Source organism: Buteo buteo, chromosome 4, assembly GCF_964188355.1.
Source record: "Buteo buteo chromosome 4, bButBut1.hap1.1, whole genome shotgun sequence".
Lineage (NCBI taxonomy): Eukaryota > Metazoa > Chordata > Aves > Accipitriformes > Accipitridae > Buteo > Buteo buteo.
Genome location: NC_134174.1, coordinates 37,450,920 through 37,478,562, shown reverse-complemented (window position 1 = coordinate 37,478,562; position 27,643 = coordinate 37,450,920). Strand labels below are relative to the sequence as shown.

Below are 27,643 nucleotides of genomic sequence, written 5' to 3'. Positions count from 1 at the left end.
CGGGTCGCGTCCCGGGCCCCAGCGGAGCGGAGGGAGGAAGGGGCATCCCCCCCCCCCCCCGCCTCGGCGCGGTGCCCCCGCGCCGCCCCCGGTCCCCGAAGTTGGGCGAGCGGCAGCGGGCGCGCAGCCCCGCGCCCTTACCTCCGGGGGCGTCCCGCCGCGCCGCGCAGTGCTGAGCCGAGCCGCGCCGGCCTCGCTCCGGGCGGGGGCTGCGGGAGGCCGCGCAATGCAGGGCGCTGGGCGCCCTCCGGGCGGGGGCTGCAGCCCCGCGGGAGAGCCTGCGCCCGGCAACCGGGGAGCTGCCGAGCCGCCTGGCCTCGCCCCCTCCTCCGCTCCCTGCGCTTGGAGCATCGGCCCCCCACCCCTTTCCCCCGGGAGATATACACGCAGCACATATATGCAGAGAGCGCGAGCGAGAGAAGCAGACCTATCCGTAATTCTGGATGTATCTGAATACGCTTAATTGCAATTAATTTCCGCGTTCTCGCACAGCCATCCCGCTTCCTCGCGGAGCCGCCCGCTCCCCTCCGCGCCGCCCGCCCGGGCGCCCCGCTGCCCGCGCCCCGCCGCCGCGCCGTGCCCCGGCGGCACCGAGCGCCGAGGCTCCGCAGTCACGTGGCGCGGGGGGCGGGCGGCGGCGGCGGGGGGGCCGCTCCGCAGTTCGCGGTCTGCCGGCGCCCCGGCACACACCGAGCGCCGGAGGCTCCGCCGCGCCGCCTGCCAACCCGGGATCTACCTCCGTGCTTTTTGAGCCCCGGCGTTTTTTTTTTTTCTTTCTCTTCCCGCCGCCCGTCTTCCTCAAGCTTGGAAAATTCTTGGGGCGCTGGGGGAATTTGGGATTTTTTTCTAAGGGGGGGTGTCTGGGCATCTCCCCCCCGCGCCCGCTGCCGTGCTCCACCTGCCCTTGCGCCTTTTTTTCTTCTTTTCCCCTGTCTGTCTCTCCGCTAAACCCGGGCTGATGTGCTGTGCGAGAGGCTGGAAATGGAAGTGTTGATGCTCTGGCTTTTCCCCTGGATATTTCAGTGCGTTTCGGTGCGGGCGGACTCCATCATCCACATCGGTAAGAGAGGAAGCCGGGGGGGGGTGTTGAAGGGAGGCGGCAGATAAATAAATAAATGAAGGGAGCGTCTCGTTTAACCGCGGTAATGTCACAGGCAGCGGTTGAACGCAACTCCGCGGAGAGCCAGGAGGAGGGAAGGGAGAAAGGCAGCTCAATTCCCCCCCGACTGTAAAGTTAGGGGCGAAATGCCGGCTGTGCGCCGGGGCCGCCGCTGCGGTCTCCCATGTGGCTGGGGAGCCTCTGCTTGGACCTGTTTGCGTGGAAAGGCTTTCTCCCCAACCCGCCGCCTCCTCGCCACCGAAAACAAACAACCGCCCCCAACACCCGAGCAGGAGAGAGGCATAATCTGTACGTGCTCGTAGGGAAAACTTTCGGGGAGATAATCCCTTGGTTTCCATCCCCTGTCGTAGCAGGTGTCAGCCGAGCCGGAATGCGGAGGGGGGGGGGCGGGGGGGAGGGACGACGACTTGGCTGGGAAAGGGTTAGAAAGGCGAGATTTGCAGCGGCTGTGTGTGTGTCTGTGTCTATGCGCGCAACTGTTGTGATTTGAATAAGATCTCATTAAAACCCCTGGGCAGCGAGAAGGCTGGATCAGCAGTGGGAGGAAGAGGGGTATGAATAAGAGGTGAAGGAAAGGCTGATGTGAACTTTTATGGCTTCTGGGAGCGAGGCACGGTGATGTCCGCGGGAAGGCTGGCAAGCAGAAACGAGGCTCTGCAGTCACCTTTTGGCTGGTGTTGAAAGGTACCAGCAGGAACGAAAATGAGGATGTTTAGGGGCGGAGAGGGGGGGAGAGAATCACTTGTGGAGGATGATAGAGGAGGGGACGGGAGTACGGCCGGGAAATGAAAAAGCCGTAATTCCCACCAGCCTTTTGGGGAGGATGGGAGATCAAGAAAAGGAGGGGGCCGGGGCGGGAGCGGCCCTAGCGAGGGGAGGCTCCACGGAGACGGGAGGAAAGTCCCGTGTCGACCCGGAGCGGGGAAGGGGAAAGAGGGACCAGCCCTGTAACAAGTTTCCCGGCAGGGGCGGCTCCGGGGCCGGCGGAGGAGGCTCCGGTCGGCGCCGCTCGCCTCCGGAGCCTGGGGGCGCAGCCAAGGCAGACAGCATTGCGGAGCCATTAAGGAGACGGGGTCAGCCCTGACCGCAGCGGGGGACTCCGGCCCGGGGGCGCTCCCCAGGGCCGGGCAGACCCCGGCGGCCCCGGGGCCGGCCCCGCGGGGAGGCAGGGGGGCGGTGGGGCCGCCCTGAGGAAGTGCCCTGGCCCGGCTGTGTGTGTGTGTGTGTGTGTGTGTGTGTGTGAGCGAAACAGCCTCCGCGGCTCTTTCTCTTGGCCCCGCTTCTCCTGCGGGTGGACGGTATCACCGCGGCTTCTCCCCGCAGGAACTTCAGCCCGAGTGGTGTTTGCCAACTAACTCCTCGCAGAAATAGCGGTCCGGTGGGCAGGAGAGTCGAGCGGCCGTGTGCAGAGCTGTGATTTCACACGGGCGGTGCACGGAGGCTCCAGCCACAGGCACGCACAGTGTGAATCAGCAGGACTTTTCCAGGCTGGGGGATAACGGGTTTTTTTCTCATTTTGTTGCCAGCACTAGAGATCTCCCACTGCTGCGTAGAGCAGGGCAGTAAGCCTGGCGTGGGCACACACACGCTCCGTACAGAGGGAATCTTATGTAACACAAATCGCCAGATGTTTTCACGTTAACTGCATAAACAGGACAGTAAAATTCAAGCTTCCAGGTTACCGGACACAAATCCTGGCTTCACGTTCGCGTGTGCATGCGAGCCTCAACAAAACCGCTGCCCGAAAGGCAGCAGCATCCTAGGGAGCGGCGAAGCAGTGAGCAAAAAGTTGGTCGAATTCCCAAGCCTGCTCCCTTTCCCGTCCCTGGCGAAGCGAGTCCCTCACCCCGGCGTGACTCCGGCTCAGGGCTCCGTAAATGCCGGGGGAGCAGAAGTGGCCGGGAGGAGGGTCGCGCTTCCCCGCGCCCCGGACGAGGCCGCGCAGCTGGTGGCGGCCGCCCACGCGTGGGCCCCGGCCCCCCAGGCAGCCGGTGCCCCCGGAGCTGCCCCGCCTGGCACCGTGCTAGCCGGCTCGAGCTTTGCACGGCCCAGGGGGGAGCGAGGGTTCTGGTGCGGCGAGCGGGCGGGCCGAGCCGGTGAGGAGCGGGGCCGAGCCCTCCTCACCCTCTGCCGCCTTCCTCCCCGCAGGTGCCATTTTCGAAGGCAATGCTGCCAAAGACGACGAGGTGTTCAAGCAGGCGGTGTCGGATCTGAACCTCAATGACGACATCCTCCAGAGCGAGAAAATCACTTACTCCATCAAGCTCATAGAGGCCAACAACCCCTTCCATGCGGTGCAGGAAGGTGAGCGCCCCGGGGCGGCACCCACGGCGCGGGCGGGCTGGGTGCCGGGACGGGACGGGGCTGAGAGAGGACGGCTCCCGGCCCGGCCGGTCGACGGGAGGCGGTTTCAGCGCCGTGACAGCCCGGACCCGTCCTGGCGCTCGGCTGGAAACTTTTCTTCGGTCGGGGGTTGGCGCTGTCTTACAAGGAAAGGGGAGGGACGGCGCGGTGCGGCGGCTGCGGCGCCGTGCCCAGCCCAGCCGTGCCGTGCCGTGCCGTGCCCGGCCGCGCCGCGCCAGGCAGCCCAGTCCAGGCGGGGGGTGGCAGCCGCGGGAGAGCCGGCCGGCCGGCCAGGGGGGCTCCGGCTCGCTCCTGCATCCGCAAGCGCCCCCTCGCTCCGCCGCCGCGGCGCGGAGGCCGAACCGCCCCGCCGCCCCCGTCCCGTCCCCCCCCAGCAGGGCCCAGGCGCGGACGCGGCGGGGCAGGGCAGACGGGGGGGGCCCGCCCGGAGCGGGGGGGGGGGGGGGGTCGGTCCTGCGGCGCCGAGAGGCCGGGCTGGAGGACTCGACGCTCGCGGGAACGGCTGCGGGAGGTGGCGGGGCACAAGCCGGCACCTCTCCCTGCGCATCTGCCCCCGTGCCCCCCAAGGGGAAGCAGAGCCGGGGCGGCCCTCCGTGCGAGTGGAGCTCCCTCCCGGGTGGCTGGGGAGAGGGTAAGGTAGCCGAGTCGCCGGCTGAAAACCTTCCCAGAGTTTACAAGATCTGACAAGTAGCTACGCGGGTAAATAATTTCAATTAGATTTTTTGCAAAGGGAACCGTTTAAATTAATCAGCTTGCCTTTACAAATAAGACTTTAAGAAGATATTATTTGTGATTTAATGAAGCCAAGGTTAATTATGGCCTAGGTTATTTCAGAAGATGTGCTTTTCAGTAGTAATTATTCTAGAAACAGAGAGCTATTTATATACCCAGACTAGAATATTTAAAAAAAATGATTCATCACCAGCCTTACCCTTAGTTTTACAGAGCACAGAGTGAATCTTTCCCTGTATGAAAATTTGCATTAATCCATATGTATTTATGTCTAGGTTGTGTACATGCAAATTATGGCTACAAAATTACATCAAATGTTAATTTTCATGAACTCTGAACAATTTCTACCGTATCTTTTTTTTCCTCAGAGTAGGTGCTAGTTAATATTATGCACATTCAGGAGAAACAGCAATATATACCTTTTCAAGGGCCTGATCCCATTAACAATAGGATTCCTCCTGCTGCTCTGAAAGCTTGGCAAGGCGGTATGAAAAAAATCTTTATGAAAATGGGAAGAAGGGGACTGTAAAACAAAACTCTACCCACATAGCCAGACACCAGAGGAAAATAAAAATCTCTAAATAATGGCAGGTTGATTTATTGGCAAAGATTAACTCTGAACAATTGGATCTTCTTACATTTGCAAAAGCTCAGTGTCCTATATTGGAGCTTATTCATATTCATGGAAGTGACAGTAGTTGGCTGGCTGAACAATTGCTTTCAACAACGTCTCTTCTCAGAAGTGAAACTTTATGAAACTATTCTGAATGCCCTGGGATCTGAGTTGACAGTCTTGTGGACAGAGTCCCTTTGCTCAGTTTTGTTGAAAGCAGAAAAGCATGACCAACTGGAGGGTTCTTCTTGATCTAGTAGGATTTTTTTTATTATGTTTATTTGCTAACCTTGAAGATTAATATTGCATATACGAAGACTACTATGAAAATAAAATTTCTCCGTTGAAAATCTATGCTGAAGCCACAGAAAAAATGTGGTCAGATTTTTAATCTTTTTGATACAGAATCTTTTTTCTACCTGAAGAATACGTGTAAATAAAGATGTTTCCTCCTACCACTTTCACGATGCTCTTTCAGGGCTTATGTGCCCATTGCAATTAGAATCACTCTTTGATGAACTGATCCCACACTGCAGAATTCAGGAAGTCGTTGATGAATGTTCACAATTCCAAAGAGAACTTGCTCTCTGTCACTACTTCATTAAAGCGTATCAATGTGTCTTCTTTTGGGAGGACTACAGAATGATCTTATCTGCCAGTAAAACCTTGCCACAGTGGGAGAGCTAAGAGGAGAGTATCAGACTTTGCTACCAATTTCCTGGCTTGCTTTGTTAGTTCAGGTCGGGTCTTTTTTTATTTGAGATTTAATTTCCTATTTTGGAAACTGTTATACAACATGCTGACAGAATGATCCATGGGACGTAGAAGTTGCTGGGCTATTCTTACTGAGCAGTGTCTCTCTGCCCAGTGTTACTTGGTGTCATTCTGACTGTTCAAAATCTCATTGTATCTTACTGTATAGATGTCCTGCTCATTTTGGTAGAATATTGTGTATGGTAGCCAAAATAACCTGGAGCAAATCCGCTTCCCAGACTGCTCGCAGAATCTTGCTGCTGCTACATAAAATGCCCTGACATCCACATTATTCTTCTGCAATGTCTTTCTAAGCAGCGCCATGGAAATCAGTGTTGCAAGCATTAGTTTCATAGCAATGGAACTTTTTATAGTAAAAACCAATCTGGAGTAAAAATAGACCATTGTGATACTACTGCCAGAATAGTTCACGCAATCAAACCAATCACAAATATTGTTTTTATTTGAAGCATCTTTTGCACAGTCTTGTGAGATGACATTGTAAATCATTCCTCAAGTCCTTTTGAAAGAGTGCTGCAAGCAAGGACCTTCATTTCAATGATACTGTGCTGGTAAAATTATGGAAAGTCATTTCTCCATGGAACAAAGTCTGTTACACAATAACAAGACTTTAATTACTGATGGAGACAGTTTTTAACATGTGTTTGACCTGGCATTTATTGTGCAGTTGAAGAACTTCTGTGTGGGTAGGAAGCATGGAAGAGTGGTAACTGTAGGGTTTTCTCAGTAGGAGCAGTGCATTTGCAGAGCTAAAGGCCAAACAGAAAATAACCTCACCTTTCATAAATGGAGTAGCTGGAAGGTGCTGAGAAGTGTTGTAAGATTTTGAAAAAAAAGCTTTAGGGGCTTTGCTTTAGAGAGACAAGGGCACTACTGTGATAGTTTCTGGTGACTGAAATAGGTAAATAAAATTCAGAGATCTGTTTTCTTCAAAGACTTGGTGGACACTCATGTTAATGGTTGTGTCAGGTGCCAGAGAACAGTAACAAAAAGTGTGAATTGTGTTCTATCATTGTCTTTCATTTTAATATATGTTGCAGAAATAAGATCCTGTTGTGCTGATGAGTAAAGAGATTCTTTTGGCCCCATCAAACTCATATTCTGTAACAAATTGTGGCAAGTGGGTGGAAGGAACTCCAGTGGCAAGGGATGCAACAGTGAAGAATAAACAGACCCTGGTGCACGCATAAAATAGGACTTCGTTTGTTTGTGCTTGCAAGCAGTTGTTGCATTTTGTGGAATATTGCTTTTATGTATGTGGCAATTACTTGAGGGAAAAATTGTTTTTGCATTGACTGTCATGGGAGAAGATATACGGGGAATCATTGTTCTTTTCATATGATTTTAAGGAAATGAGCTCAAATCACAAACATGATGTCAAATTATATCCTTGCTTCCAAAAGAGCTATGTGCTCAGTTTCTGTTAAGTGATTGAGATGTGAGATAATAAGTGCTTGTTTGTGTGTGGTGTGTGTTTAACCTAGTACTGTGATAACCTTTTTTGAGTCAAGGATTCAAATAAGCTCAAAGGTATGAGAAACACTTTAAAGCTTTTGGTTCAAATTGGGATTTTTGAGCATGCCATTAGTGTTGAAAAGGGACTGTGTGTATGACATATGGATGGCAAACAAGTTTCCAGCTGGGCTTGAAAATGTGATGGCATGTTTAAGCTAAAAAACAAACAAAACTAACACGTAAGTTTTTAAAATGTTGCTTTTGGAGGGGGAGTAGTTAGCTGTAGGTCAAAACTGGGGCATAGGAAAGCTAATTACTTAACTTTTGTAGTGCTCTTTGGAGAAGGGATCGAAAGGAGATAGTTACTCAGAAACTGTGAAACTTTAAAGCCCTTTTTCTCAGTGGATGATGTTTGTGCATCTATGGAGCTTTCCTGGAGCTGAAACTTGCTGTTCTCTCTGCATAGCAATTTCAAATGAATTGTTTCTAATTTGAGCAGCGTTGTATGTGTGCTTGTTGATGTTAAAATGCTGTCAGCTCTGGAAACCAGAACAAATTTGGAAAATCAGAATGTGATTTGAGAACAAGAATGGTGTTCCATAAATGGGTTTATTGTCAGTCCCATGTATGCTGCTGTGGTTTCAGAGCAACTCAGAGCTGCTGCTTGTTTGGATGTCTGTGTTTTGTATACCATTGAGTGAATTTGATCTCTTATCATAGTCTGTAGGACTTGGTAATGATACATACCTGGTATAGAATAGACAGAATAGACTATTTCAGTTGGAAGGACCTACAAAGATCATCTAGTCCAACTGCCTGACCAATTCAGGGCTGACCAAAAGCTAAAGCATGTTGCTAAGGGCACTGTCCAAATGCCTCTTAAACACCGACAAGCTTGGGGCATTGACCACCTTTCTAGGAAGACTGTTCCAGTGTTTGACCACCCTGTTGGTAAATAAATGCTTCCTAATGTCTAGCCTAAACCTCCCCTGTCACTGCTTTGAACCATTCCCACGCGTCCTGTCACTGGATACTGGGGCGAAGAGGTGAGACAGTTCTTGAACTATCTTGGCTCAGCACATTATTTCAAGTTACTATCACAGTTGCTTTCTGTTTTATTTGTTGGGAAGATCTAAGCTGATCAATGCGTAGATAACTAAGATGAAATACAGAGCTGGAGAACGGGACTAAGCAGCTCCATTGTTATTCTTACATTTATTTATCTGGCTAAAATCCCAAGCAGAGCTATGCTTGTCATATATTCATTGCCCAGTGGTAGGGAGCTGCAGAGGAGCGGAGTGACTGTATGCTTGTGTGTGCATGCATGTGTCTTGGGATATTTGCACATAGCTCTTTTTGCAAACCTGGGACTCTATTTCAAGCTAGTGCAAGTGTCCCTGACTAGTAACCCACAGGTGGGCCGGAAGCTGCATCCTGGTTTTGGCGAAATACAAACTTCAGGCTTCAGTTAAAGGACTGTTTTCTGTTGGGAGAATTTAGACTTAGGTGCCCATTAAATGTAGGAGAGGAAAACCTAACAAGAACCGTGAAAAGATACCCCTGGGTCATGGTGGTAACCTTTCCCTTGCCATTGGGTAAGCCCAGATCCAGCACCGTCAAACAGGCATTTGTGTAAATGCGGAGTAAGACGTTTTATTTTGTTGAGCTGTAGTTTCACATGCCCCAGAAGTGAAGGTTGTTTTTTTTAGAGGTAGGTTTTTTTAAATATCAGAATCAAAGAGTAGAGAGAAAGGAAAGGGAAGCATAAAAAATGCAATTAAAAAATAAGATGAAAATTCATAAAATATTGCATATACAAATTATTAGTGTTTTTTTTTTAAAAAAAAAAACAACCAAACAACCACAAAGCTTTATTGATTTGACTGCATTGGATCGGGGAATTTGGTGCCAGAATTGCAAAGGGTTGGTTTATATCAATATACGGTCAATTAATTTTTCTCCAATGGTTTCCCTAGGGTCTTTCATTGTCACGTAATTTTACCTTTATCTGCTCTTCTTCCATGGTTTGCTTGAACACAGGTTTCACACTGTTTTCATCAGGGTACGGGGTCTTTTTTGGAAGTTTTTGACAGGTGAACTCTGAGCTCTCCAGAAAGAACATATTGTTATATACTTTTTTTCCTAGGTTTAGTCTGAGCTTTCAACACTTTTTAAAAACCAACCAGAAAGAGTGTAGGTAGGGGTTCCCTCCCATGGTCAGAGAGGCCTTGCTGTGCAACTACACATTTTTCCTACTAGTTTGCTGCAGTTAAAAGCTGTTGCTCAGTGGGGTGAATGGGTTTAACAGTTTTACCTCCTTGTGCCCTCTGAGACCAGACCAAGACTTGTTAAGGACTGCCACAGTGAAGACATCTGTGACACTGTCATCTCATTGTGCTTATGTTTTTATGCTCTATAGTTGCATGGTTCAGTGTATTATAAACCAGAGTGTTTTGCAGAGCTGAAGAAAACAGCAAATTAATATGTCCATCTCTTCCCATTCTTGTGGTGTTCTTCCGCTGAAAGCAGGGACCTGCAGATGTCTTCAGTAGGAAGGAAAGGAGTCAATAGCCCGTAAAGGAGTCTGTTTGGTGCTGAGGATGAATGCAAGCTGAAGACTGCGGGCAAACATCCAAATACACCTTTGTTTTGTTGTTTCATTCCACTTGTGATTTGTTACTTTGTACTCACAGCTATTCAGGTTCTGGTCACGGTTTAACTGCAGGTGCAAAATATTTTGTACTTTTGGGAGGCAGTCCCATTCAAACACATCACTGCTACAGCTTGGGTTCTTTTACAGGATGTGCTGGGATTAGTTTCACCCCAGCCACGTTCTCTGTGTTTGCAGAGGCTGCCATCATTTCAGGCTGGGGCTGAGCTGCCCAGCGAGCGAGCTCCAGACAGTGCCATGCATTGGGGTGCAGCAGGCAGTGAGGAGTCAGGGGAAGAAGGAGGGAGGTGCTGCTGTGAGCTCACAGCTTAGCATCCCAAGGTAGTAAGTTTTTTTTGTGGAAACACCAACAGTGTGGATGGGACCTGTTCGAAGCTCAGAGTCCTGCTCCAGCTCGGTGGAGGCTGGTGATGAGGAGGTGGCGTGCTCAGCCTGCCACAGGAGGTGTCTCAGTCCCTGCTTGCTGTGGGATGATAGGGAATCCCGTGTTATTTTCATGCTTTGCAGTTAAAAAGTTTTTATTTTGGCTGAAGGATTTTTTTCACTCCCTCCATCTGCTTAACAAGTTAAGTTCATTTCTTTTCTCTCTTCTAATTTGCAGACTTGATAATACCTTTATTTCCATGTTGGGTGTGGATCTCCCATCTGTTTTAAGGGTCTCATACACAAGAGCAGCTGCAGGCTAGGCTACAATTCTTTTTCAGTACCTAATGGTATTTCCCACTGATCCTGCTGCTGATCCTGCTCATTTATCAGGGACCTGCAGTTGGGTTTCTTATTCTAGGATTTCATTACAGAAAATATACTACATCATTAACTAGCATGCTAGAAATTATCCCAAAAGAACAGAAATAAGCAGTGTTCATAAAAATATTAGCCAATGTGTTTCAGGGTTAAAGATTTTCTTTCTGCTTCTCTTTTTAAATTTTTTTTTTCTTGAAGAAAATAAATTTCTGAGTGCTTACTTTGTCTGTGGCAGCTTTTCTCAGTCATTAGTGTGGAAGAGGGTCTATAAGTGTGAAATGGGTATACAAAATGGCCTCAGCCTCAAGTTAAAGTGATGGCTTAAGAAAATGATCCTAAATTGTGAAATACAATCTGTATATATGCATGCCCATATACCCCATACAACTAATTTAATTGCTGAACTTGCTGTAATGTGTCCAGCAGGGAAGATGCCTTGAGCCTTTCTGTGTTCAGAATCTTCCAGCTACAGATGATTAGAAGATTGACTATCTAAGTATTACATTTTAAATTACATCTTCATACTTGCAGAATGAGATGAATTTTATATTTTGATGTCATTTATCATGCTATGGTTGAGCCATACAGTGAAAGGAGTTAAAACTACACATTCTTTGAACAGAGGGGATATCATCATGTTTATTAAAACTGTTCATGGCTTACCATAATTATTTACTGGAAGGAAAACAAAGCCTCAAAGCCTAGTTATACAACTGCAATAGTGCCTGACCATAAGACTACAGCGCACTAAGACTGTGGCTGAAATAGTTACTTTGGATTTAACTTTTTGCTATTTCAGAGGAAACATAGTCAAACTCTTCTTCATTTTTTAGGCAAAGATCAAAATGTTTTTCATACTTTTATTCATAATAAATTCCCTCTGAGGAGAGTTCCTGCTGTGTCTTTATTTGTCTCTGTCATCTCATGCTTAGAGGTGTTTTTTCAATTTGCTCCTCAGAAAAAAATTTACTTAGAATGCATTGTTGGAATCATACTGCTGTCTGAGTCTTCTAATTATATGAAATTAAACTTTTTTTTTTTAAGCAGATGTCTTTTTATCTGAAAGTGCGCTGCTAGAATGAAAATGGCCCACACAGCTATTGCTTTTCTGGCAAGAGATTCTTCCATAATTTACAGATATTTGAGTTCATGATTTTGAAAAATGGCTTACATATTCAATTTTGCATTTTGACAGGGTTTTTTTACATAATAGAACTTGCAGTGATTTTTCTTACATGTAGAAATGCTGTGTGGTTCTTTCCATTTGGAAACCTGTTGAAAGAGGCCAGGTTTCAGACCAAGGAATGAAACATTTTACGCACAGGGCACACAGAAGTTATGCAGACTACCTTACACAAAAATGTGAAATGTGTCAGCTCTGAAGTTGAAATCTAGATGCCATCCTGAGAATCCTTTCCACTTCATTCTTCACCGAGGAAAGGGAGCAGCTAATGCTGATCCTTAGTGTAGCTCTTTGGTTATTAGGATTCTTGTACATGAGAAAAATGAAGTGAGACCGTTAAATAGTGTGCAACATTTTGAGAACCTCATTTTATATCATATGTAGATCTGTAATCATTTCAAAGGCAGATAGTAATGATATGCTAATATGCCAAGATTTCTTTCATTTACATAACTTTAAGGCAATAAATATCTGAAATGAGAAATATGTCGAAAGGGTTTCTTTTATGTTTTTACTAATAGCTTGCATTTAGTTATAATTTGGAGACGTGATTGCTGTGCTTGAAACTGCGTTCAGGTTTGTGGGTTTGGAGTGCTTTTTATAGCCTGACAGGTTTCTCTTATCAGAAGGAGGCTGTCTACGCTAGCCCTGCTTTTGTGAAGTTCCATTCCTTTGACCCTGTTGTGGCATCTTGGTACCTGTCCATTTTTTCCTTTTGCCTATTATATTATATATTCAGATACACAGTAAGAATTAATACTGGAAAGCACTAATAGCCAGTGCTTAAAGGTAAAAAGAACCAAGAGGCATTAATTTCAAGTGGTGTTTGGCTGCATTAAAACACACAGCAGGGTTTCTACTGCTTGACCTTACTGAGAACCATTCCCTTAGCAACTTTTCATAGAGGGAGTAAAAGGACAGTAAGAAAACAATTTTTTTCCCCTATATTCAACAGAATAATATCCAAGAAATTACTTTCTTGCTTAAAAAATATGACAAGCTCAAACCAAAATACTCCCAGTGGGTCTGAGCTCTCATTACGTATCCTGTCTCTCAGTCCAGTCATTTAATCTTCTGCTTTTTAACTTATTTATCTGAGTCTTTGAGATTTTAACTAGTAGTGTTGCTGATGGAATACTTTCAATATCCTCAAAATCTCATTGACAATCTGGTTTGTTCTTATTTAGAAAGTGAATAAAAGGTTTTTCCATATAAGCAAATGTTTGTAAAGTTAATGAGAATTGTCTTTGTCAGCAGGTAAATGACTCTACTTTGTACCATTACTTTATATTTAGGAAATACCAATTATTTGCTGCTTGGTAATACTTTCAGTGGAGAAACTGCTAATCTAGAGCAGCGTTTCCATAGCCCTTTGTTTTCTTAACCTCTCTGCTTCTGGATAAAGGTAAAACTTGGGATGGTGGAAGGAGGAGTTGGTTTATGGGAGACAGTCTCTCACTGTCTTTTCTGCGTGTTTGCAAACCCTTAACTTAATTTCACATTTATTTAAAAAATGCTTTAGAACTCCAAGGAAAACTCTGGTATAAATTTAGCATTGTCTTGTGTGGAATGTTAGCTGCATTTTAATCTAAATGACCAATGTTTTGTCCATTTTCTATCCTACTTGAGGATATTTTTGGAATGAGAACAGTTATCTGAGAGGCTCAGAGAAAAGGAACTTAGGATGTGATGTCTGCAAGGGTCAAAACAGAGGGCTAGGATGTTGAAGTGCACAAAAAATAAAAGGGAACAACCCAATTATCTGCTTTAAGTTTATTTTTACTGCAACTTTATTTTTCTTTTCTTTCGGCTTGCTTTTGTCCTGAAGTACTTCAGTTACTGTGGAAGTAACTGTTTTTGATACAGGTAGGACTCAGTGACCCAAACAGAAAAAAATTTTGTGCATCTTCTGGTCTGAGCGAGGGACTTGCACAGTATGGGTCTGGATTTTTAAAGAGGCTGGAGAAGGGCAGGGATGCCACAGCATTAGCAAGTAATCAGTCTGCAAATAATCAGTCTGTGGCAGGCATTTCCCTTCCAGAGAGAAGAAAAGGCATTTCCAAAGTGTGCTCACAGGACAAGATGGGGAAAGAAAGATATGGACTAGCAGAAGTTGAGGTTGACTGAACCTCTGCTTGTAGAAGGTCACTTGTCCAGGGCAGCTTGAAATGAGAGTGCCTATATCTGGATTAAAGCATTGTATAGTCTACATGAAAAGTAATTTCACATATCAGCACTACCCAGCCTTTTTTTTTTTTTTTTCTTTACCCCCCCCCCCCAATTGTAATGGAGCTGATGGACTGTGTGTGGTAACTCTTAGGGAACATTTGGGAGGAAGGTCTTACAGCAAGGCTTCTAGACAGGCAGTATCCTCAGCCATGAGTTAGCGCACCCATTAAATGTGTTACAGTGCTTTGGCAGCCAGTGGGGTCTTGCCTTGCCTCTGGATGGGTACTGACAAAGTCAGCTGTGCAGGCAAGCAGAAGTGCTGTTGTCAAGCTTGATTAGAGACAGCCCTCTTAGAACAGGTGGCTGGAGTAATCTTTCTTTCCCTTCTCTGCCAGTGCCAGTGCCACTGGTGTGGCAAGATTGGTTCACAAATGGGTTTCTAAAGGCTTAATGCCTTGTTGTGTGTTGAGGACAGTTTAAATTTCTGTGACCATGGTGTGTCCTCTTTGCTTTTACATCATTGCTTAAAAATAAAACATAATTTCAGCTAAAACTGAGAGTCATCTGGGCAACGCAATCACCAGTGATGCCTGATTCTTTCTGATTCAAATCTGCAATCCTAGTTCTCAAAAGGCATTTTGTTGTATTTCATTAGTTTGTTTTGGTTTTTTTTTTCCCAGTAATCTAATATTTATCTCAGAAGAGCTCCATTCTGTCATCCATTTGGTTTGTTCTTAGTGTCTTATTGCTGAGTCAGAGACCATACAATTGTAGCTGATATCTTTACGCCTGGGGTTCTTCACCAAAACTTCAGTTTCTCAAAGGCACGCAGCTGGTGAGACACACACTTTCCCGGCTGTGGTTGTCCTTTTCAGAGCCACCTCCTCACTTCCAGCCATGCCCCATTTTATATGGACAACAGATTCATCATTCTACTTCCTAGTGAGGTTTGTAAATGTAAATTATTTCTCCGAATTCTGATGTCTTTTTTACCTGCCTTCTCTTGCTTGGTAGCATGGTGTTCCCCCCGTACTTCTCTTCCCTGCCACTGCTCAATGCAGTAGATTTTATGAACATGGTTTTTGTGATTTGCTGGATTATTCTATTTCCACTGCATTTTAATCATCATGATGACAACATCTGTTGGCAGCAGTACACAGATGTTTTTTTCAGAGCATATTCTAAGGTTTGGAAATGGTTACTATATCTACATGAGAAAACTAAGGTTTTGTCTTTTCCATATACATTAAAAAAAGTAGAACTGCATTCTGGAAATGAAATGTGTGTCTCTGGGAGACTTACCGCCTTTCAGTGACCGCCAGGGGAAACCTTTAAGTTTCACACAGCTTCCTCTGTGTTACCTGCTGCAATGAGCCTGGGGTTTGTATCACAGAATTAAGTCTCTCATCCTGCTTTCACTATTATGATGGGTAATCTTCCTCTCTTTTTAAATTTTATTTTAGATTTTAACCTTTAAAATTGTTTATCTCTGACATCATAAGGAAATGGAGAACACAGATGAACAAGAAGCCAGAGGTGCTCCTTGAGAGCATCACAGTAGCTCTAAAGAATGGCAAAATATCAGGAATGTAAAAATGAAATTACAACAGTGGTCAGCTATATTTGCTATAGGGCATTCTGGCAACACTGGCGGTTAAATCCATTCAGACTAAAATGGTAATTTGGTCAAAAAATACTTCATAAAATGTCCATGAACTAGAAGGCAGATTATGTATTGTCATAGTTTTAATGCCTTTTAATTTTCTTTCTTGTGCTAATTATCTTCAAAGAGACGTTGTCCTTTAGGCAGTTCAACATGCAGAAAGGCACCTAAGGGGAATGCAAGAAATAGTTTGTTGATCAAAAACAGGAGTTCATGTCCTGCACTCACGGTGGCAATGGGGCTGTAAACTGGATTTTGGTAATCCTGCTAACTGGTCTTTTATTGTTGCTGGCCTGTAGGGAAACTATTTGTAAACTGGAGTCTTGTGTCTTGCCCTGAGAAGTTGTGGGTGGTTGTGTTGAGTCAGTGGAAGTGGCACATCTCCTTTAGGATGCTATAAGAGGAAGGCTTGGAGCAGGATGTGTGTGATGTTTTGGCTCTGAAACTCATTTTCTCAGAAAAATAAATGAATAAGCTGTTACATGGGTTAATTAATAAGAAGGAAATTATTTTGGATCTCTCGTGTTTGTAAAAAGGGAAAACATGCTTTAAAATGTCGATGTTCTTTTGGGCTTGCAGGGCAGAAAAGCATACAGTCTGTAACTTGTGACAGACTTATAATGTATAAAGTTGGTTGTTTTTGTTTTTTTTTTTTCAGAAATAGCACTGTTAGTTGCCCAAGGGTGTAGCTCACCTCTGTACAAAACCTGTGCATGGAGTGTAAGTTAACTGTAAAATTCGTACACTGTAAAATGCAGCGCATGAGACCAGAGAACTACTGTAAAAGGCCCTAGAGAAAAATATGTATCATACATACACACAACACTTTACCTAGTTAAATTCAAGTTAAACTCAGTCACAAGATGATCAAAGGACAGGCAGAAAAAGGCATGAGCCTGCATTGCTCAGTTCACTTCCTGGGACAATTGGGTGAACTAATAAGGTAAGATTGTTCTCTCTGAGGTTGAAGAAGAAATAGGAGGAGTTTCTTTGAATGTAGAACAGCATAGTGACAGCTGGAAAGGCTCTGTTGGCTCCAGTGCCCCTGGAAAGTGCCTTAAGGCAAAATGAAGGCTTGTGTCAATTTGCCTTTTAAATCTGTTCCCAACTACTTTTTTGGTGAGGTGTATTGGACTTAGGAAATACAAATACATATATGGATTTAGAGAGTTCTGTTTTTAAAAAATATATCTCCATCTCTTCAGGGTTACTTTGAATGTATGATTTGCAAATAGCTTGTCAGATTATCAGATTAACTGGGAAATAATCATAGGTCCTAGGGCCTTTGGAAAATGCACTTTGAAGATGAGAATTTTAAGTGGGATCTTCAATACATTGTTAATAAATAGCTTGAGAATTGATAGAAAAACTTATGATACCATTGATAAAATGCAAACCAGTTGAGGAAGCTGGTCTAAAGCTCAAATACACTTGTATGAGGGAAAATGAAATGGTTCCTGAAAAAAGGTCTGTATATATGTGAACTTTGCAATTCTTTTATTTTTTTAATATTTCTGGTTATGTTATATGGAGGTTTTTATAAAAAAAATTATGTCAAATTATTTCAGCTTTTGGCCAGAAAGTTTTCTAACAGATATGGCAAAATCATTATCCTCATGAAACCCTAGAGACAGACAAATGCAGATGTACTTTGGTCTTGGTCTCATATATCTAATTTAAAAAAGTCCTTTGAGTTTCTTAATGAGAGGTTGTTAGTATGAAGTGTGTCTGTGTTCTTTCCAAAAGATTACCAGTTACCTTTTTTTCCCAGGGTATCCATATTTGCAAATAATGGCTCACATGGGAAAAGTGTGGCCATCAATATAATGCAGTGTTCACAGTGCTTTAAAAAATTGTGCCTGCAATGCGTTCACCTGGAATAATACTGCGATTCAAGCTGAAGATGGGAAATATTTGCTGACAGGACTGGCCTCAAGGCATTCTTTTTCCTTCCTAAATGCTGATAAAATTGCTTGAAATGTTCTAAAGTATATTGAAGGTTGTCTCAAGATTGATGTATTCGCTTAAAAAAGGATTATTCTGTTCTCCCCGTAATTATATTCTCTTTTTGATGAGATTTTACAGGAAACTTATTTTATCTCTCTTCCTATAGAAAAATATTAATATAGGAAGTAAACTTGTTAAGAGTATTAGTTATCTTGATACAGAGAAAGGTCAACTGATTTTCTGGATGCTGGTCCTGGATTAAGTTTTAAATTGTGGAAGATTGACTCTAACTCTGGTTGCTGGTGAATGAGAATTACCAGGTGAAGAGAAACGGGAGTCCCAATGCAGTTTCTCATGTGCTTGCCAAGCTCTGATCTGTATAGCATAGTAAGGAAGACAAAACTTTATGTTCGTGACCTCCATATGTGTCCTTGGGATTGGAGTTCCTCTTCCCAGAGCTCATGTAGTGTTGCCACATACTTCATGCCTCCTTCTGACCTGTCTGTAGGGTCCCAGAACAGATCTTACTCTTGAAATGTGGCTTAAGGTACATGATAGTCTTTTGCTTCATCCCTTATTTCCTTCCCTCCCTTCTCTTTGCTGTCATCCTTTCATCACCCAAAGTACCAGACTGGCCAGAGGAAGTGATGAGATGTTTGCTATATTAGGCTGGTACACCTATTGGTTAATACTGGTATTGCTAACCGCATTTGCTTAAACCGGGAATGGGTTAAAGTAGATGTGGACTTGTGAAGGAATTTTTCTCCCTGGTGAGATAAGTGGGGACCTGCTACTTATTTCACTTTTACTCTCTGTGCTGTGTAGGTTGCAATCAGGATTTTCTGAACTATTTGACAGAACACATTTCTTAATATTGTTGGGGCCAGCATGACAGCCTGAATTTCCTCTGCTCTCCTCTCGAGTTGCCTTGTAGTTCTGGCCCTTGCCCTCTTACTGTAGACTTTGGGATGGTGCAGGCCAGTTGTTTTCAAGCTTTTTCAATTTCTATACTGCTGGAAGAGTTCCTGAGAGGGGTGATAATTTAAATACACTGACAACAGACTTGATTTTTTTTTTTTTTTAATTGCCTAGATTGATCTGTGAACCACAGGTTGAAACCAGTGGTAGAAGATTTAGGAAATAATGCTTGGTGTTCACAGGGCTGATGTATTCTTGACCCTTTGATTGTATTTTCCTGTGATTGCAGAGAAACAGAGTCAGTGACCCAGATGATCCATCCTGCTTTGTCCCCCAGACGCGGAGCATAATAATAGAATCACAGAATCATTTAGGTTGGAAAAGACCCTTGAGATCATTGAGTCCAACCATAAAACGATAGTATGCTTATTGTCATTAACCTCATGCTTATGTTTATTTTCCTTAAAATGGTCTGTTAAGCCTTTATTTGAAGTGCTGAGGTTTTGTCTTATCATTAGCCAACTACAAAGACTAGAAAAATTGACTGATGTTCTTGAATGACAAGACATTATCTAAGTGCTGACAAGCAGATGAACAACCCCCTTGCATTTGCTAGTTTCAGTTGTTTTCTGTAGGGAAATACAATGTGAAGGAGAAGGACCCTAGGTCTTTGGAGGTATAAGCCTCAGAGATATAAAATGAACAGGGGAATTTGGGACATGTGACAACTATAAGCTCAGATATTGGCCTGTTTGCCAAGCATGACTGTGCCACTGTCATAATGCAGACTAGAAATCTTAAATAGCTGTACTTCAGTGCTTGTAAACTAGTGAGTGATTATTTCATCTTCTGTTTATACCATTCATTAAAGCAGTCTGGGCTGACAAGGCCTGGAAAATTCTCAAGGGTTTTGCTGCTGTTAATGCAGTGCGCTACAATGGGACCTCTCTTGTACAACAATGTCGCTGAGTACTTCTAATATGGTGGTCTATATTGGCACTAACTCACTGAATCATAGGAGTTGCATGTTCCTACCCATCTGCCTCATTTGAACTGATTGCAGCAAATTCCTTGGAAGTTCTTCCTTCTGTATATTGCATATGAACTTTTCAAGTTGATTATGTTTGTTACGATTAATAGCACACAGTCGCTATTTGATGATTTTGTAAAAACTCAGATCATTTACTTAAAAAATAGAAAGTATTATTTCTATGAAGATTTTGAGGAACTGAACTTTTTTTCAGAAATATGAATACAACTCTCCAAGCAATCACTGTACATGGTAATGTTTTACTGCTCTAATTTATTAAATTTATTAAATGCTTTTGTAGCCTTATTCAATTCATAGAAGCTTAGTATGAGGACCATAACCTGTTTCCTTTCTGTTCATAGAGATCTGAAAGCATAACCTTACAACCATCAATAACCATGTGAACTTTTGCCTGGCTTGATCCTCAGACACATTACAGCTGAGGTTCTAGACCACATGTATCCCCATGGCAAATCTTTGATTTTAAACAGTGCATGTCACAGTTATTTTTTACAAGCAGGCTGAGAATTCGTGCATAGAAAAGCTTTCTAGGCCCTCATACATTTAGACTTGACCTGTGACCAATAGTGTAAGTACTGTGAACATGAACCAGATCTAGTCCTAGGGTTACCTATAGTTACAGGATGCAAGCTTTATCTCCTCTACTCCGCCATGTGTAGTAGAGCTTGGCAAACACATGAGAATGTGCTTTGGGATGCATTTCTTTTCTTCTTTCCTTCCAAGTTAGCTTGAGTCTTCAGCCTCAGTGAGTGGGCATCTTCTACAACAAAGCAATTAAATTATTACATTGCTTATGCTTACTGCAATCGCTTGAAAACTTTTGCAGGTATTTCTGCAATATGATACTTGCTCCTTCCACAGGCAGATCCTGCACCTGGGAGGAACTTCTCACAAGCATGGGCTTAAAGGCAGGATGGCTCAAGGCACATGCAAAGCAGGCAGCTCTGGGACAAGTCACTGGAAGTGTAGCATCAGCTTTAGTTCTAATGATGAATTTGGCTGCTCTGTGAGGCTTGCCAGCATTGCTGCTGCCCCATGAGAAGGGTTGGAATTTGGAAAAGGCAGCTGTTGCAGGGGCAGGGAAGGAGCACCACTCCTCATATTTTCCATTGTCACCCAACTGACATCAGGAATAATAGGATCAGCTCACCTGAGTGCACCACTGGGACTTCACCCGTGGTTTGTCCCTTAATATTTATTTCCCATAGAAGCAGCAGCCTGGACTTGGCCAGAAACAATCTCTTATCCTTGTGGCATCAAAATTCAATTCTGCCTAAACTGCTGAGATGATGTGAGCTGTCTCTGCTTAACAATCCGTATGATACATTGTCTGCTTTGCCTGTGTGGGAACTGAATTCTTATTTCTGAAAGGTACAGCCAATGGGAAAAAATTTCAAAGACAGAGCTGCACCATGAACAAAGTTGAAGGACTACTGAGTGTTCTCAAAGTTACACCCCTTTAGCTCAGACACAGGAGTTCATCTCACAGGTGATGGCATGCTCATCTGGCTAGAAAACCAGGACTGTGTCACTGGAGTGACTGCTTCCAGCTAAGTCGTGAGTTGCAGCAGACTTGACTGATCCATAAAGACTTCAAGTGGTTCATTTCTAAGAGAAAGAACTGCAGTCTGATATATTCTATTCAATATAGGCACAAAAATAGAGACTATACTGGAGGAAGTTATTTGTTGAAAATCATTCAGTCGCTTCTAGAAGAAATAGGCGGTAAATCTGCTTGACTGTCTTCATTAAACCCAAAAGCATCTGTTGCAACACTTGTTATGGTAACTGAAATAGGTATTAAGTCTGACTGTAAAAGTTATAGAAAACATAGCTTTAAAAATTCATTGCCCGTTTTACTAGTGATTGGCAAATAATTCCTAAAAAGAGGCTTTAAAGGATCTGATCTGTGGAGTTCAGAGTTCTCAAAGTCTTGATTTGGGTTTGACATTATCTAGGTCTTTCAAGGAGAGTCTGTTTGCAGATTTACAATCAGTATCAGCTGATTTTCTAAGCTCGTAGCTGACTATTAAACAGAAGTGAGCAAGAGCTAGCCAAGTATGGATGATAGGAGAATGAAAACAGGAAATTCCCTGTGATGGTCTTCCAGACCCTAGTGCCAGCCATGCAGATGGAGCTTGGTATCCCTTCTTAGGAGTATTCTTAAATTCTGACAAGAGAAAGGGCCTACTTACTCCAAAATGCCACACTGCATTTACTAATTTACTGTAGCTTCAGAAAGTGAATCTAGAAACAGAAATGTCAAGAGATATGGCAGAGCTGTAGCTGCTGTTACTAGATAATACAAAACATACAGAAGATAAGAGTTCCGAGCCTGTAATTTTTTAATACACGAAAATGGCTACGTGTAGCACAGAATGTGTTCCGTAGTGGATTAGAGATCCATCATTAGTTTTTAAGCACTTTCAGCAGCAAAATATGAGAACAGTTCTTTGAAAAGGTATGTAGGCATCTTTGCTCCCTTTATCATCCTTCTGAGAAAATGTAAAACAGAAAATGCAAACAAAATTAAACTTCTAACTGTTTTTTAAAAATTCATTCTATGAGATTTGAGAGAGTTGGAAAAATCCTTTATTTCTTCTTTGTTTTTTTGAAAGCTGAATGGAATCTGGTCTTTCTGTTACAGACTTCTTATTCAAAAAAACATATTCCTGCCTCAGAACATGTAATTTTTGGTGACAGTGATGTTTTGTGTTACCTCTACCCACTCTCCCAAATAAAATCCAAGGAAACCCTTGCTGTCAGTGCTGATTCTTCTTGTGGCAAGGAATATTTTTGGTCTGAAAACTTAAGTAGCTAATCAGGCTTGGGCAGTGGCAGTCCATAGACAGAACCACTGCCTTTTTTCACTCTTTGTAGTTCCCTTTGTTTCATATCTTGAAAATATTTGGGAGAAACCCCTAACTAAAATAATCTCCAGGGAACTGTTTGTTCTTTTAGTGTAACTGGATATCTGACAACAAAGCCTCACTGTATTTTAGAAGACTTAAAACCAAATGGAAAATATGTGACTTTTAGGTAAAAGCTTTAGTGGGCTTTGCCTTCCCTATAGACAATGGTTGCTGGGTCCAGGGCTCGATGGGGCACCTGCGGTGCTGTTCCACTGCTGCAGAACTGCCTTACACCTGGCTGATGTCCCTGCTTCTGTGCAGGCACTCCTCGTGGGAAGGAGGCAGGAGAAGAGTGGTGTGGCTGGGTCTGCTGCCTGAGCAGCTGGCCAGGGGCTGCTCAGTCTTGCAGACAGGCAGTCTGCAGAGGTCTCTGGTCTGATGCTGTTGGCCAGTCACAAAAGGTACCTCACAAACTGTCCTTGGGACTTTTTTGTCTAATGAGGGAGAAGGATATTTTGAGTTGCTCACGACTGATCATCTGGTCTCTTTCTTGAGAATTGTTACTGAAGTCTGTGTATGTATGTGGACAAAATTTCCTTTTAACTTCAGTGAGGCAGGTACAAACTGAGGCAAGAAAAGTCCCGAAAGCTGGAACTTGAACCAGTCACTTGTCCTGTATTTCTCCTACTTCTGTGAAATTCATATATATGTGTTTGTACATACATATATATATCTATATAAAAAGAATAGCTGCTCCTGATTAGGCAAATTATGTACGTGTTAGGGAACACTCTTCTTTCTGGGAGCCTTTTTCTGCATTCGCAGCTGTGGTAAGCAATACACAGGGAAGGTTGTTATTTTGTTATGATAGAGTCACTGTTCTTAGCACTAGTCTTTATTTTCTACTGTCTCTTATGAGACTTAAACCTGTTGTTTTCATGCAATTTTCTTTTTTCAGTGAGAGTTTCTTAAGTGATATATCTTGTTTTATGCTAAAACCATCCTTCATAGGAATTTCTTCACAAAATCCTTGCAGTTAGGACAGGCTGATTGCAGCCCCTGCAGGGCATTGAACAGTAGTTTCTTGACTGCTCTGGTATCTCCCCAGCAGGCCCAGCCTCTGCCAGGCTGGTCTTGTGCTCTCCATGACCCAGCCGTCAACTCCTGAGGCACGAGGTCCCTGCAACACTTGCTGACACATAACCTTGTGTTTGCGTTTGCACTGGAACTCTTCAAGCAGATACTTAAATGACCATCTCAATGTCCTTATTTCTCACAGAATATTGAACCTTCCATTTAATATCTCCTTTCATGAGGAAGGACTCTACACAAGCTTTAACACTACTTGAATCCCATTAAGAATTGCTGTGATGCCTAACAATGTATGTCTTGTAACTTGCTATAAAGACAGTTCCTGATGATTTGGTGCAACAGAAAGAAGGCATATTTCCATTGAAAGTACTTTTCTTCTTGCCATTTGTTCAGCCAAATGCTTCAGAAATAGCTATGGTGCTTGGCTTTTACTTTTGCAAGCCTGAGTTTTTTGATACTGAACATTTCCTGTTCAGAAATGACTAATTAGCTAGAGGCTCAGAATAAAATAAGGAGGTGTCAAGTATGGTAAAGATATCTAGGGAGGTTGCTGTGTACCTGCACTGTGTGTTTGATTAGGGGACACTTTTAAAGCGTGAGAAACAGAGATGCTATCGTTCCTACCTTTAATGGGAGGCCTCAGAGACTGAGCTGTTAACTGCTCTAGAGATGGCACTGTGGATTTCCCTTTCGAAATAGTCTTGAGAGATAATGCTTTTTCCCCAGATCCCTGGTGACATGAAGGGCTCAGGAGTGTGTGTCTGACTTACAGCCCCTCAAAGCCTTCTTATCCAGGGGAAATCTTCCCAGGAGTCTCCATAAAGATACTTGAAAAGAACAGGAGATCACTGCTTGCACATGGCCATAAGATCTCATAAAAAGGAAAAGCTTTGCAGAGTAGAGGATTTTTCTTTTTCTTCATATACCCCCTAATGACTGAAATCAGTAAAAAAAACCAAACTATAGCCCATCACACAGTAAAGGAGGATGACTTGGGTTAGACAAAGTTTTTAGCTTGATATAAACCTTCTTTGTGTTTTGTATAATAGCCATGTGTCACTGTGAAGAATGCTAAAACGGCTTCTATCAAGAGGAATTTAGATGAACACTGAAAGGCAAGGCGATACTAGTACTGACTTGTTTCACACGTAGTCTTTGTCATTTTAGCAATGTCAAAGTTTCTTATAGCCTGGATGTTTCAAAGAGGCAGATAGGTACATGTAAATGCATTGATTATTCAGGTTGGTTGTAAGTTTCAGGCTTGTCAAGCAGAGTTTAAAAATCTCAGGTTTTATTTGAAGGAGGAAAAAAAGGCAGTCACTTTCCAGTAAATCTGTATTTTCTTAAACAGAAATATTTTATCTATTTTAGACATTTTATTGTCTATCACTGTATAGATACTGATATTGTTGCTCTGTAATAATATAATCTTTCTGCTCTACCTACTTCTGAGGAGCATTGTAAGAATTAATTAACAAGTCCTGATAAGAATATTCAGCATGCTCTTAAGTATTTTATTCAGAGATATATTGCCTCCACTACAAGAACTTGAAGTACTTTTCTCCATTTGCATTAGAATAAAAGGTCAGGAAACAGCTTTGCAGCATTTGACCTGGGGATATGTTTTCAGATGGTGTGGGTGAGGTGGCTGGCTGCACAACTTACCTGAGAGAATCTCTGAAATTGCTGTTTTGATTGCCTTTCGATGGGTTTGCACCAAAAGTTTTCTGAGCGTGGTTGTCCCTTCCTTACTGGTGTCAGACTTTGAATCTGAAAGAGAAGCTGATAGCATGTCCTGTGAGTGCCCAAATTAAATAGAAAACTGGCAAGGTTCTGTCAAAGATGCAATGACTTGGCTGCACAGTAGTACCTATTTTGAGAATGTTTTCAACTTTGTCTGAGGTTTTATGCAGAGCAATCAGCAATACTTAATTAGTTGATTAATCACAAAAAATAGCAGGACTTCAGGGCATGCGGATCACTTACTTAAAATAACTCTGAGTTTTCCTATTAACTATCCTTGGTCTTACCATTTTTTTTCCCCTGGCTTTTCTTCAGCTCCCTGTCATCAGCTGCAATGTTTAGAAGGTCTTTCTTCATTGGAAAACTTACTAAGTGCCAGAGGAGGCAAGCTCTTGCATGGAAATAATTTATATGATATTGATAAAGGTCTGTTATTTTGTAAATCTTGAGAGTGGCAGTATCCTGTCATTTGATGAGAACTCCCTGGCCAAGTCCATGGAGCCTTTCAATTCTTTTCTATCACTTTTCCCAGTCTTTCCGGTTGTCCCTTTGTTTCACCTTTGTCCTTGGAGAGCTATGCCAAGGCATGGGTTAGCCCTTGGTATCTGCCTGTAATTTTCTAAAGGAAAATAAATGAAGACTGCACCATTTCTCTTTACCTTTTAGACTGATCTTCATTTGCTACATATCTTTGATAGCTGCCAGAATGCATTTCCAGCTTCCTCGATGGTTGAGTTTATCTCCTTTCAGATCTCATTATGTTCTGCAACTTTACTGCCCTAGGAAGCAAATATATATATTTCTTCATCATGGTATTGTTTTTTCCTTTACAAATATAATCTCTTCTATTTTCTCCTGTTTCTGAATGTGTGGATAACAGCGGTTTTCCAGAACACTTGCTTTGTATTCTGTAAGTCACTGTACTACAAACAAGTTCCCTTTTTGGATGTATTGATGTCTCTTTGGTCCCTCTTAGTCTTGTCATCACACATTCCTGCATCATGAAGTGCTTTCTTCAGGCTCATCTATTTCCTTCCCTACCACTCCAGACTTTACTAATTTTTTTTCTCATCTCTGCCTTTCCTTTTCCTTGTCTGCCTTTACTTTTGAACCTCTCTTCTATCTCTTCCACCAGTGCAACCACAGTCATCAAATGTTTGTGATGCAGGTTGTCTGTTGCCTTAGTACTTTCAGAAAGCTTATGTGAAAAGAAAAAGGAAGCAAACCCACACATTGCTTAGAGGCGAGGGAGGCCGAAGTGCAAGGCATGCTTGCAACAAAAGAAAATCCTGGTATTCCTCACTCAGGAAAAATCTGAGGACTTCACCAGAGTGGAAACACTTGCCCCATACCTTTCTGTTTTTCTGTTTTGCCCATGTTCCTCTCAGAGTGGATGTACATGAATGTGGTTATGCGGCAAGTCAAAGCAGGTGCCATTTAAACTGACTCAGACCATCCGGGTCTCCAAAGCATTGCACGTGCATCTTTCCTACAGGAGTTGGGGTTTCAGATTTTTTTTATACCCTGGAATGTGTATTTTCTCCTCCTCTGTCTAGGCTGTATTTCCTATTTACAGTGGAGGAACTCATACATCTCACTCTTTAAGACACCCCCCCCCCCCCCCGCCCCGTGCATCAGAACAGCTGGAACTCTAAAGGATACACTTCAAATGAACGCTGAATTCTTATATTGTTTGCAGCAACAAACACTACAGTTACAAAAAGACTTCCATTATAGTGTATAGCTTGGCTCTTGCCTCCTACCAGCGTCATGGATTCCCTTTCATTTCTACTATTCATCTTTAAACAGCATATGTTATCTGCAGACACAATAGAGAGATGAGCTCTTCAGAAATGTATGTAATAATAATCCATTCTGCATGCTATTCAGTGTGAGGTGGCGAATACTTTGGAATCTGTCCTTCTGTAGGAAAACAGTGGCATTTCAAATGAACTTTATTTTTGAGAAGTAAGGTAGGGCAGTGCCCCGTTTTCCAAAAGAGTAAGGGAAGTACTTCATGTTAACCGGCTTTGTGGATTTTATAAGTAAACACAAAACGCTCAGTTTTTCTCCTAGATTGAGATGACCTGTATCTATTATGTTGAATCGGAAAGAACAATGAGTGTTTGTTTTCATCTGGGGTGTACAGTGGTGAATATCAAACCAGTGCAGTGCTGTAGGTTCAAAATCTGTCCGTTTCCAGTTTGCTCATGAGCATGGCTCTTGAGCAGGACAGGGAGATGCGGGATTTTGGTCTTCCTGAGATGACTTCTCTCTTAGCAAGTGTGGGGATTTCACGCACTGTACCAAGTACATTTGGGGCACAATAATCAGTAAGTGAAAGGAAACGTCTGTGTATGTTGGTAGGGAAAAGAGGAAAGCTTTAGTTTAACTTTTTTTAATCTCTATTTGTCTGTGCATATGTTGTTAAGTAGGATGAGTTTTCTTAGATGGGAGACCAAAGTAGGCACAAATGCTCTCTTAATTGTGTACTTCATAGTTGCTTGTTGATGAGTTAACTATGAAATTTGGATGTTCACAGTAGGCTGTGG

General features: G+C 43.3%; 1 protein-coding gene across 1 annotated transcript in view; it reads left to right on the top strand.

Annotated features, from left to right (window-relative positions):
* Positions 1 to 616: 616 nt before the first annotated feature.
* GRID1 (glutamate ionotropic receptor delta type subunit 1) overlaps positions 617 to 27,643 on the top strand; it is a 559,848-nt gene continuing 532,821 nt past the window's right edge. The window contains exons 1-2 of the mRNA XM_075025535.1: positions 617 to 1,060; positions 3,269 to 3,424. Of these exons, the coding sequence (XP_074881636.1) occupies positions 982 to 1,060; positions 3,269 to 3,424 (235 nt within the window). The 5' untranslated portion in view covers positions 617 to 981. The remainder of the gene's footprint in view (positions 1,061 to 3,268; positions 3,425 to 27,643) is intronic.